At 35.6% G+C, this 13,533-nt stretch overlaps 1 protein-coding gene across 4 annotated transcripts in view; it reads right to left on the bottom strand.

Moving 5' to 3' along the window:
• LOC113058367 (cell adhesion molecule 1-like) overlaps window positions 1-13,533 on the bottom strand; it is a 183,806-nt gene that overhangs the window by 71,871 nt on the left and 98,402 nt on the right. For 2 of the 4 annotated variants that reach the window (XM_026226198.1, XM_026226200.1), the window contains exon 2: window positions 5,216-5,236. The exons of the other annotated variants lie outside the window; for them this stretch is intronic. In XM_026226198.1, the coding sequence (XP_026081983.1) occupies window positions 5,216-5,236 (21 nt within the window). The remainder of the gene's footprint in view (window positions 1-5,215; window positions 5,237-13,533) is intronic. 4 annotated transcript variants of the gene reach the window in all.

Here is a 13,533-nt window from a genome sequence, read left to right as displayed (position 1 = left end):
CGGTTCAGTAATTCTCGAACAAAGTGATTCCCGGAAAAGAATAGACGTCTCAGGGCATTTCAATGTACGCGCACGCACAGCGAGTGACGCTGGCCGCGTTAGGGAAGTGATTTGATGCTTTTGTGGTTTATAAAGTCTTTTTAAATACAAATTATAATTCAAAATGTGTTTTTTTCCTGTCAGAAAAGCGCATGGATACATTTGTGAGAGAAAAACTCGTCGAATGCAGTCTTATTGAGGCGTCTAACGGTAAGTTCGTGTTTATTATAAATTTTACATAATTGTTTGTCTGTGATAATCAACTAACGTTAACCCTCACGTAACTTAAACGCACATATATTTTTATTTCGTGCTATAGTTAAAGCTGCACCAGAATGTACCTAATTTATGAGCGTAAACATCATATATTAATTTTCCAGATCGTGTTTTTGACTTGTCCTTATCACTTTGGTACATCTATAAGTTTTTATATATGGACTGTTTTACCTACGTGACTTGTCATAGAAATGTCTGTGTGCGCGCATGCAGTGTGATCTCCCTTATCTGTGCCAGTGACTGTGTGTGTTTGATATAGCCAGCATATTAACATAAAACTGTGATTTATAATGACTGGAACATCCCATTGATTAGACAGTTTGAAAGCACACCTTTCAGCCAATCACTATATCATATTCTGCTTCTGTAGACCAACTCATAGGTGAATTTAACTCATAATCATGATGGGTCAATTTCATGATTAACTTCACACAGTTAATTGAACTGAATCACTGTTATTAAAACAATTTGTATTTTTTCTTTTTTTTTAACTTTATTTTAAAGGTTGGAACAAACATGGAATTCCTTAACTGAGCAGAGTCCACAAAACCCCATCCAATTGTCATGGCGATTTAAAAATGACAGCAGATCTCTCAGGCATTGATCATAATCAATGGACAGGTAAGGATATTCTGCACTATTTTCAAAAGGAATTGCAAATTGTATATTTAATTGTATTTTTCCACATGTGGACATATACATTGTGAAATAGTCCAAACTCAATTGAAAAGCATTTGTATTTCAGATGCCTTACACAGAAAGCTGTCAATTTATGTCAAGGGTGGGACTATACTATAGGGCGTGTTTGTATTGGGAGATATTTTGTAGTTTTTACCCCAAATCTCTCACTGTTTGGACGTCAATGCACGTCAGCAAACAACATTGCAGTTCTACTCTTATTTACCTAGCTGCATCTTACCCTATACTTTATTCCTCCGGTGAAAAGCATTTGGTTAATGGTGAATATTGACCAATAGTACCATGTGGCTCTAACGGTTAGCAGGGGATAGTAGCTGCATTTGGGGTAAAAATTACAGAATTATTATTGTGTGACGTGCCAAGAATATAGGGAGATCCGGGTTGCACTGTCTGTTCTTTATCACACATCTCTCAGAGCGGCAGCTGCCTTTAGTAGTGCCTTAACCTCCATTGTTCAAAGCATTTTGCACAGTTGTCTTTGAGTGACGTCACCTCCCAATACAAACACTCTCCATAGTATGGTCCCACCTCTGACAAAAATTGACAGTTTTCAATGTGAGGCTTTGGAAATTCAGATGCTAAAGATTCCATTTGAGTTTTGGCAGGTAACATGTGTGACACAGTGAAAAAACAGACATGGTAATTCATAAAACCTCATGTACTTGTTCTTATGTTGCATCTATGCTAACATTAGTCTGTTTCTCTCTTATTCCAAGGTCACCGTAGCCACCCGTATCCAGTACGTATCCAGACCAGATGGTGGATCAGCACCTAGAAAGGACCTCTACATCCCTGAAAGACAGCGGAGACCAGGACAACTAGAGCCCCAGATACAGATCCCCTGTAAAGACCTTGTCTCAGAGGACCACCAGGACAAGACCACAGGAAACAGATGATTCTTCTGCACAATCTGACTTTGCTGCAGTCTGGAATTGAACTGCTGGTTTCGTCTGGTCAGAGGAGAACTGACCCCCAACTGAGCCTGGTTTCTTCCAAGGTTTTTTTCTCCATTCTGTCACCGATGGAGTTTTGGTTCCTTGTTTTTCTTTAGTTGGAGACAATTAATATCAAGCGATATCATCCACTTGATTGCACAGAGGGACGATACATCACTGAATCAATGATAAACTGACTTCAACTGAAAACTGAGTGTTTACTATTGTCCCTTTGCATTATTACACACTATTTTCCTATTTAATACTGTAAAGCTGCTATGATGCAGTATTTGATCAATATGACAGGCTTATTACTCATAATACATGGAAAATACAGCTACAAACTGACTTTTTTTTCCATTTGAAATTTGGCAGTCACTGTGCATTCATGAAAACTGAAACCGTAATTTTTGTTCAATGTTTTTGAAACTGTTTTTGTTCAAGATTTGCAATTGTGTTTGGATTGTCACAATTTGTCACATGTGGAAAACGCAATTGAAAATATAATTAGCAATTCCTTTTGAAAATTGTCCTTCCATAGACAGGCTCTATAACGGAGTACACTGCTCTCAGGTGTAGATCTTTGCTTCAGAGCTTAAGTGTTTGACAATAGTTCACCCAAAAATGAAAATTGTCACTAATTATTCACCCTGGTCTAAAAGCTCTCGAATATCAACGAAAATATCTTAACTTGTGTTCTGAAGATGAACAAAGGTCTTACGGGTTTGTAACGACATGAAGTTGAGTAATAAATGACAGAATTTTCATTTTTGGGTGAACTATATGTTGAACTACCCTAAGCAGTGCACATCTACCTACGTAGGAGTCTTTATATACTTGATACTTAAATTTAAGGACATCTTTAAATGATTTTACATTTAAATTTAAAGAATGTTAATTGTCAATGTCATTTCACTGTGTATTTAAATAGCTAAAAATCTCAAAATGTAATAGTTAAACAGCTAGACATAGGTCATTCAGAAATAATTTTCTTATTCATTGCAACTGTATTTCTGTGATTTTTATTTATTTATTTTGCATTTGCTGGAAACAAAAAAAGGGAAAATTCCATGTTGTTTGTCATTGGTACAAATCATTGGTCAGATGGCATTAAAAATATTTTTTAACAGTCTAAATAACCTGTATTCTTCATTATTTATTAATCCATGATTGCTTTGTTAAGCAAAAGTGAAATTATGAGAATAACCCAGCAAGAATAACCCAGAATCATAAAAATGCAAACCCACAAATGGTAAAAATGACTCTATCTTGGGTTTTCTCAATAACCCAGCATGCTGGGTTAAAATGTGTAAACCAGCATGCTGGGTTACTTTAACCCAGCATGTGTTCTGTCCAATATTTACCCAGTGCTGGGTTGCCAATTGGGTTATTTTTAACCCAGCCATTTTTAGAGTGTATATAATGCCACATAAAATATGATAACAATAATCTTTTATTGCATCATGGTATTGACAACTGAAGGAAATGAAAATAATATCACAGTGCAAAAAACACTTAATGGTCCTAAAATAAGCATAATTTAAGCAAACTGCTTTTTCTTTAAGCAAAATATAATCATTATATATTTCTTTTGATTGTGGAGATAAACTGACTGCGACATGTTTTGGCAGATTTTGTTCGATTCAGCCAACTGCTGTTGATCTGCTTGCCTTCACAGACCTTTGTCACATATCTATTGTATATGTGAGTGAGTGTTATCTAAATTAATTACCTGAAATTACAGATATTTAATTTTAAGGTTCATGCAATTAAAGTGCCCCTATTGTGCCATTCCGAAAATTGCCCTTTCATGCAGTGTTTACTATAGCTGTCTGTGAATGTAAACCAGGGATCCTCAAATCTGGCCCACGAGATCCACTTTCCTGCAGAGTTTAGTTCGAACCCTAATCAAACACACCTGAGCATGCCAATCAGGATCATTAGAAAATCACAGGTAGGTGAGTTTGATCAGGGATGGAGCTAAACTCTGCAGCAGACTGGCCCTCCAGGGCAAGATTTGAGGAGCCCTGATGTATACTATCTGCAAAGTTGTGAAGCTGACGGTGTGCACGGTTAATAAAAGCATTGTCTCTTAAAAAAGAAAAAAAGAATTGACTCTGAATCACCTAAATGAGTCATCAGGAATTCGAATCCTACTTGATAGCTACATTTCACTGCGTAACACATTTGCATAATGTTCTATGCTGGCCTGCCATGGACAACTTGACCCCGCCATCAAACACTTTAGCATTTCCGTGTGGTTAATATCATGCTTGCTCTTGAAAGATGGATCAGTACCCAGTTTATTAGGACCAGATTGCTACACTGAATCATAACCTGAAATTATGACAAATAATAGATGTTTATATTTTCTATCCATACACTTAATTCTTTATAAAAGAGGTGAATTTATACAGTAAAATTGATACCATCTTTTCTCTCTGTAGATTCTCTCGGTTCCCAATCCTGGTCCTGGAGAAACCCCAACACTGCATATTTTAGTTTTCTCTCTTATCTGACACACACATTTGAGGTCTTGGAGTCTTCACTAATGAGCTGATGAGTTGAAACAGGTGTGTTTGAATAGGAGACTAAAATGTGCAGTGTTGGGGGTTCACCAGGACCAGGACAGGGAATCACTGAGCGACGGCAACGGCCGTATCATTTCCGACACACGCTGTACACAGTAGACCAATAGCAAAGGACTGGGCCATCTAACCAATCAGAGCAGAGTAGGCTCACAGAGAGGAGGGGTTAAGAGACTGATTTTTCTAACTGCTTTGTAGAAATCATTTACTAATCACAGAGAAAAACAGTGAAATTAAATGTATATTAAGAGAAAACAAAAGTGTTTTTTTTTACATTGCATGCACGTAAGACTCCCAAAACTATATTAGAAATCTTATGGCATAATGGCATAAATTAAATAAATGAAAAAAACTTGAAATAGCTGAATGAGTATGAATTCTAGTGTTAATGGCAACATTGGCTTATAATATACAATTTTAAAAAAGTTGTTATTAAAAAAGATAAAATATTCAGTTTAAAAAGCACACGAAGATGAATCTTGTGTAAATTAACCACTGGTTTCATCTAGAATTATTCAATGGAAATCTAAAATGTAGACAAGGTAGGATCAGAACAAAGAAACATTTAAGTTTGAAAAACATGCAGAAGCTATTAAACCATGCACAACAGGAAAACAACGTGCAAAGAAAGAAAATGTAGGAGTCTGAAGACACCAGATGGAAGAGGAAGAGCAGTACCTGATATGTTCTGAGCAGCTCCTGAGCAAGCGTAAGGAGAAACGGGACACATACAATAGTGTTAAAAAGAAAACTTTTACTTTTCACTTCATCAGATACTTTGCATGCACCAAATTTCATTCAGGCCTGGATTTTATTCTTCTCGTAGCATATGTAAGATGAAATGACACTACTGGGTGAGATCACACACTTCTTTCTTTCCTGCATTAGCATTTTATTCAAGTGCCGTGTTACACTGTGCTTTTTTGATGGCAAACTGCCATCCCTGTCAAAGTCAAGGAGACTGTTGTAGAAGAAAGAAAACTATAGAGAATCCATTGCTGGACATCACAGACAGAGCGGAAAGACAAGAAACATGCTGGCTGAAAAGGAAGGTGATTTCTTTTGTATTCACAGGGATCCATATGCAAAGTGTGCATGTACATTTTTGTAGAGCTGAATAAACACAGAAACATTAAGAATCATCTGGACACTTTCTGAAATCTAAATGTAAAACTCTTGCTGCTGCCGGTTATGGAGTACAAACTTCAACTCAATCCAACAGTGAGGCTCTTAACAGGTTTGCAAAGGATATTTTCATATAGCATTTTATCCACCCTAAATACTATTTAATTACAATGCTTGTGTTGCTTGGTCAGCACCCTCCAAAAGTCTTATTTTTGACATTCAAAGAATTCAAACTCACTATAAAAATATAAATCTGGAGCCTTTCTCCTAGAATAACACATAATTTGCCTTGAGGGAAATGTCCCAAACATTTGAGTTAGGACTAGCATTATTATAATTGAACATATCTCAAATATTGCAACAGATTTCCAAGATCTCCATATGCAACTAACAATCGAGTTCACAGACGTTTCAAGATTATGAGCAGATCAATTAATATGGAGACAGTGTATGATAAACAGCATGTAAAAATCTTCTAGATGCATCCAGCCAATTACAGCAGAAATACATCGCTATAAATAGAGGATCCTCGTGTCAATAAGCTCCTCAGCCTGACGTTTATCAGACTGGAGTTATGGCATGTCAGTAGGGCAGTGATTAGATGTCACTGCTGTCAGTCTTCTTACAAGATATTGATGGTCAGATTTCAGCAGAAGCCCATTTGATGCCATCTGAGTGTAGACAGCTGTTCTAGCAAGGCATCGTTCAAAAAGGATGATTTTGAAAGCTGATTCCTCTCAAATGCCAGTTGTGCAATATTACAACAGCAAAACCTATATAGGATTTGAAGAAAAAGACTATGGTAAATCACATTACACCCTTTTAGGAAATATAATTTACCCTCATGCTGATCCAAACCTGTATGACTATCAGTGGTACACAAAAGTTTGTTTTTAACTCTAATCTTTTGTTTTGAGATTAGAATTGACCCCAGACCTGGACATTCAACAAACCTTTATGTTGAATGTGCCTGGCTAGACATAGTCTCAGAAAAATAATTGCAGGAATCTGATTTTTCATGGATCTTCTTCAGATTTGAAATAGAAACTCATGAGACATGTGACTTTCAACCCATTAGTATTCTAGATTGCTCCAGGACTCAAAAAAAAAAAAAAATCAGTGCTGTAAAAAAATAAATTTCAAGGCACTTCAGTGTCTATAACTTTTAATATTTTTGAGCCATTATAAAATCTGGTTTATAAAAAGTAAAGCCCAAAGGGTCTTCTTTCCAAAGACACCAAAATTGTGTGTGTAACACACTTAAGTAAGGAACTGTTACAATTTTAAGTTAGATAGGGCTGTGAGTCTCATAATGGGGGTTGCTGGCTAACAGGTTAAATTATATGGGGTGTATAAATAAGCAACAAATTCAAAACCCAGTAAGTTTTTTTTAGAAATTTATATTTTTATTCAAAAAGGATTCGTTAAATAAATGTAACAGTAAAAAACATTTAATGTTTTTCATCAAACCTTCTGTTCATCAAAGAATCCTGAAAAAGTATCATGGTTTCCTAAACATTGATAATACTAAGAAATAATAATTCTGATTATGAAAGATCATGTGTCGTTGAAGACTGGAGTAATGGCTGTATATATTAGTATATTAAATTAAAAAAAAGAGTTATTTATATATATATATATATATATATATATACACACACACTCACCTAAAGGATTATTAGGAACACCATTCTAATACTGTGTTTGACCCCCCTTATACAGTGCAACAGCAGATAGCTTTTTTTTACATTTTAGAGAAGTCAAATTGTGGTACCGAACAGGACCACATGGTGATGACAAAAAAAACAAGAAAAAAAAAAAAACTTAAACCAACCACCTGCTGACTGCATATATATTGATTACAGTACACAGATCCATTCAGAATTACTAAACACAGCAACATACACAACGAATCAAACCATTATCGTGAATGTGTGTGGAAACAACGTGAATGTGCAGAAATGTCTGTGCCTGTGCATAAATACAATCTGCGATCAGTGCATCAAAAGCTCTCATACATGCATTATTATAACGGAATCATGCGTGCCTACTGTACAACTCCTGTACGGCACCACAATCATCTTTACCTTGATTGCAGTCTTCATCAAAACTTTAGTAGCGAGATACTGTTTATCCAGTCGGGAAAACAGTTTGCATGTGTTGTTTCGACAATCCGTTCAGTCTGTACTTCTCACAGCACGATATGTGAGGGATCGCACCCTTCAGGGACAATCACAGAATATGACATATCTCAGTGTTTAAAGAGCCAGTAAGATGAAAATTCTAAGCTTCCTATCACTGTTGATAACTCCTGTACATTAGGTTTAAATCCATCCAAGGTTAAAAAACATTGTCATTTTGTCAAAATATCATTTTAAAATTACCTCAATTCTCAGAGATCCCCAAACGGTTTGCGCGAAGCTGTTCAAAAGATTCAGTTTCCTTAAACCCCACCTTTCGGTAGCATACTGTGTTCTGATTGGTCAACTAACATAGTCAGGTTTGATTGGTTGTTCCGCACACACCTCCACGGTAAACAATGCGTTAGCATCTGTTTGGGGTGAATTATGTCTCATTCCTCTCACCGCGAAGCAAACAGTAAAATAAACAACTTGAACAGTCTCGTTGCTTTTTCTTCTGTGTGGGTGTATTCAAGCCGCGCGCTTCAGTTTGAATCTGAATAGCGCGCATTCAGCGCGGTCACATTAGATATAACGAAGGGAGACATGAAAAACTGACAAACAGTGCGTTGTTATCATATGGATTACTTTATCACAGAATATCTGTTTTCGGCAGCACTTGTTTAGTTTTAAAGTAGACATGTCAAGCTTTCTATAGATATCTCTCTCATGTCTCTTCGTTGAGTATTCACGGAGTTACACTTCATTTTAATGACGTGTTTGTAAATGAAGATCAGCGCAAATAAAGGCTGCAGACAGCACACATACTGATAAGACGCTCGGGAGAAAACAGACACATAACTTCATAATCATACTTTGCGTTGTGATTCGGAGATGCTCGTTGTTCTAAATAAAGTTGGTAATGAACCCTCTTTTATGGCCAAACGCTTTGAAAATCCCGCTGTACTCACCGAGATTAGAAAAGCAGTCATCAGTGAAATGTTGTGAACAGAGCAAGGATTTGTTGTACTGCTGTGGTATTGTTTTAAAAAATGAATATTAGCCATTGGTTCTTCTGATCTTCATTCTTTGGCAGTGAAAATAAAACAAACTTGCCTTTACAATTAAAAACACACTGTCTCCTCGACATGATGCTCTCACACCAACCATAGCATCTGTGTGGGGGGGTGGGGCAGGTCAGAGTTCCGTTTCTCTCAAGACGGTAGGCGGAGATTATTATGCAAAGTGTTCCTAGTGACGTACATAGAGATGGGCAAAAGATTTGAAATCTATAACGACTCGTTTCAGCGATTCAGAGTCGACCCCTTACTTTAGAAGCCAATAACTTTATAAATCGTGTACTTTTTGGTTTAATTACTTTGCACATTGTTTACACTGATGGACAGCTACATCATACACTGTAATACAGGTAATTTTTTATTTCCCATCTGTGCGGCTCTTTAAAAGCGAAACACAATGGAAAATAATAATTCACTGAAAATGCAACGAGTCTCTATTCTCTTTGCCATCTCTGATGTAATCAGCCTGGTTTACTTTACATAAGCACTCTATCTATTTATCTATCTATCTATCTATCTATCTATCTATCTATCTATCTATCTATCTATCTATCTATCTATCTAATTCAGGCTTGATGAGCATAAGAGACTTCTTTCAACTTCAAAATATTGTAAACTTTTTGTTTTTTTTGGAGGTCTGCCAAGCTCCAAAAAGCCAAAAATACATCATAAAAGAATCATAAAGGGGTCCATATTATATATTTGCTATATTTCAAGTCTTCTGAAGTTATATGAAACCTTGTGTGAGGAGTAGATGGATATTTAAGTTGTTATTCACTAAAAAAACATCTGCCCCAACTTTCTCTGGAGGGTTCATAATAAGTAATGAAAAGTATTGATATCTGAATACGTGAAAGAACTGAACTGAATAATTTTCAACTGAACGTCTCGTCATTAATCACAACAGTACATATTCAACTGAAGAGAAATACAGTATATCAGTGATTAACAACCAACTGTAAGCAATAGTATGGTTTCATCCGATTGAAATATAGAGCATGTCATACAGGCCACTTCCATTACATTTCTTTAGCCACCATTCATTGCAAATACCGGGAAAACAGAAAGAAGCACATTATTCAAAAAGTCTCAGAAAGAAAGTCATACATATTCATACACATTTTTAAAACAACATAAGTGTGAATAAATGAGAACCAGATGAAGAATTCAACCATTTAAATATTCCTTTAAATAGCTAAGATCAAGCTAGTGTTTTTAACTATTTATATATAGTATCTGCATTAGTATATCACATTAGCAGCTAAAGTTGACCTCTAAATGTGTACCCTGCAGATATTCAGTCCCATTTCCCCTTTGATTTCACAGTTATATTTCTGGTTACCCTGCTGAGCGGCCATGTTTGCGTATTCTGATGCTATGTGCTTCTGTCCATTTCTGTGGTCTGACTTTGAGCTCGTATGTGACCTGCTGTGCTTTCATTTAATTAAAAGGGTAGGGGTGGAGATTCAAAGTGTACCTTAACAGGGATCTGATGGAAAAATATGTGCATGCCATGTGCACCCAATGACACATGATACAACCACCACAAAGCTCCCGGTTGTAAAACAATGACATTTTATCTCGTACCATTTGTGAAAGTGATTCTGTGCTTTAATAGTGTGTTATTAAACCTTATATAATGCTACAAATAGACTTTTAATCCAACTACTTCATTATAAGTTGAAAATTATATTAATAAAACTCTACATTTAAAAGCATATAAAGAAATAGTTCATCAAAAAAAAAAAAAAAAAAAAAAGTTAACTTGGCTAAATTTGGCATGGCCGTGGTTTCCCTAAAATGAGGAGCCACAAGATAAAACTATCGTTTTAATGATCATATTTTTACAAGCACTGTGATCTTTTAGGGTCTCATGTTCTCATTTCCCTTCCTTCACTGGTGCCAGGTGTGTTTTAATGGCTGTTGAGCATAAAATATAATTAAAACGAAAGAAACAAATGAAAGCACTATTCAAATTGCCTGTAAGTACTCTGTATGTCACGCAGTCACCACACTAAAGAAACATTTGTATAGACTTTCCATGAGATCAACCAGAAAGAGTTTCTCTCACCAGACGGTATACTGTATGTACTGATATCAGTCTCTTGGATATGTGTGAATAGTTATCAGAGGGTGTGAAAAAGAACCTGTTTGTGCTCTGTTGTTGGCCATTTTCCACTGGAAAGCACATAAACTCTAATATTTATTCCAACTTAAGTCTTAAGTGGCCCCAGTGAAAATAAAAACAAGGTCATTAGTAAATCAAGTACCATGGATAAATGAGGATATTCGTATTTTAAAGAGAAAGTGTCAGAAAGCAGAACGGAAATATGGAAATCAACTAGATTTCATGTTTATTTTGAGCATTGGAAGAGTTTATTGGTGTCTTTTAATAAGACAGTTAAAGCTGCAAGATCTGCTTATTTTTCAAATTTAATTGACACCAACCATCACAATTCTAGGTTTTTATTTATTGTAATTAATGATTTGACATACCCGCCAGCCCAATATTGCATTGAGCCCTTTAGATTGTAGGTCTTTTACGTAATTTTTTGTGGACAAGGCTGCAAATATAAGGGCTTTGATTTCCACTCCTTTGTTTCATTGTGAGGATAATCCAGGCTGTAGGGAGGTATTGTTGGATTTCTTTTTACCTGTATCAGAGCAGGATATTTGTGAGATTGTGCAACAGTTGAAAACTTGATGTTTTAATGATATGGTTCCTGTAAGATTGTTTATAGAAGTGGTTGGACCTATTCTACTGTCTATCTATAGTAAACAGTTCTGGATGTATTCCGGAGGAGTTAAAGGTTGATCCAACTGCTCCTGAAGAAGTCTTCATTAGATCCTGCAGTTGAAAATGATTGTAGACCTATCTCTAAACTACCTTTTATTTAAAAAATAATAGAAAAGGCAGTAGCCAAGCAATTGTTGAAGGTCGTTAATAAAAATAATATTTCTAAGACATTTCAGTCTGGTTTTAGAGCAGACCATAGTACCGAAACTGCTCTTTTACTAGTGACTAATGATTTATTGATGGCAAAGGATGCTGGTGAATGTTCAATTTTAGTTTAATTAGATTTGACTGCAGCTTTTGATTCAGTTGACTATTTTATTTTAATTAATACATTGAAAACATCGGTCGGGGTTTCGGGAACGGTGTTGGATTGGTTTGTGTCTTATTTGTGAAATAGAACATTTGTAGTGTCAGTTGCAGATTAAGCATCCTAAAATCCTGAAGTTGAATGTGGAGTTCCGCAGAGATCCCTTTTAGGACCAATATTGTTTTCAATTTACATGCTTCATTAGGTGCTGTAATCCGAAAACATAACATACATTTTCACTGTTATGCAGATGACTTACAGTTATACATGGTGTTGCAATGATCTGAATAGTCTTGATGTCCTACAAGCATGTTTTATAGATATAAAAAAATCGGATGGCTTTAAACTTTCTTAAGTTAAATACAAAAAAGTTGTGACAGTTGGTACTGGACAATTGGAGCTCAAGTAAAATTCAGATTGAGCTTGGTCTAATTAGGGATTTTCCAAATAATAAAGCAGGTAGTAAAAAAATGTGGTGTTTATTTTTATACTCATTTAAACTTTGAATTTCATGTCAAGAAGTTGGTTCAGTGTTGTTTTGATCAGTTAAGAAATATTTCTAAGGTGAGATGTTTTTTTAATGATACAGAAAAAAGCTTATTCATGCTTTTATTTCTTCCTGTCTTGACTATTGTAATGCCTTGTTTTCTTCTTTGAATCATCATAATTTGTTGTGTTTACAATTAGTACAGAATGCTGCAACCAGATTGTTGACAAGTACAAAGTTATTTCATCATATTAGACCTGTTTTAGCTTTTTTTACATTGGTTACCTGTTTATTTTAATTTTAAAATAATTTTATTGACATATAAAGCTTTTAATGGCTTGGCACCTTGTATTTAGCGGAGCTTCAAAACAGGGAGATGTCTTAGATCTTCTTTAAATGAATTGCTGGCAGTTCCATGAACTAGATATAAAACAAAAGGAGATAGGGCTTTTGCAGTGAGGGCTCCAAAACTATGAAATAGTTTGCCAGTGGATATTAGATCATCTGAATGTGTGTCTGTTTTTAAATGTTGATTGAAAACGTACTTGTATAGATGTGCCTTTAATATTTTGTGATGTTTTTTGTGTATTTTAGGGTTTTATATTTTTGATATGATTCTTTAGGGTCTTAATGAAAAGTCTGTAACATACTTTGGTTAAAATTTCTCAGTGGTAGTGTAAAAAACCCTTTTACCCTGTCAAAGTTAGCATGCATGTTGCTTTAAATGCTAATGAGCTCTGCTCACCCCATCCCTCTCTTCCACGGGATGATGAGCCGTTCTCATAATATTGTTTAATTTAGCCATGGAACTTGCTAACTAGCATATTAGGAAAGGCAATTTGCAAAGATTCATAAAAAAACCACTTCTGTAGATGAAGCTGGATTACAAATTATTGGCGCAAACTTAAATGCATTTAGGCAGATGGAGGACTGGAGCATTTCCTTCAAAAACTAAATTAACATTAATCCTCTGCATCTTCAGCGGATCAGATGTCAGGAGTAACTAAATGACGACTGTTATGTTCATTATTACAATGGTGGACTGATGACAGCTCACTCAGGGCGAGTCTAAGTTAAGACG

The sequence above is a fragment of the Carassius auratus genome, chromosome 40 (assembly GCF_003368295.1).
Source record: "Carassius auratus strain Wakin chromosome 40, ASM336829v1, whole genome shotgun sequence".
In the NCBI taxonomy this organism is placed as follows: domain Eukaryota; kingdom Metazoa; phylum Chordata; class Actinopteri; order Cypriniformes; family Cyprinidae; genus Carassius; species Carassius auratus.
Note: the sequence above shows the minus strand (reverse complement) of the source record. Positions and strands in the feature narration are given on the sequence as shown.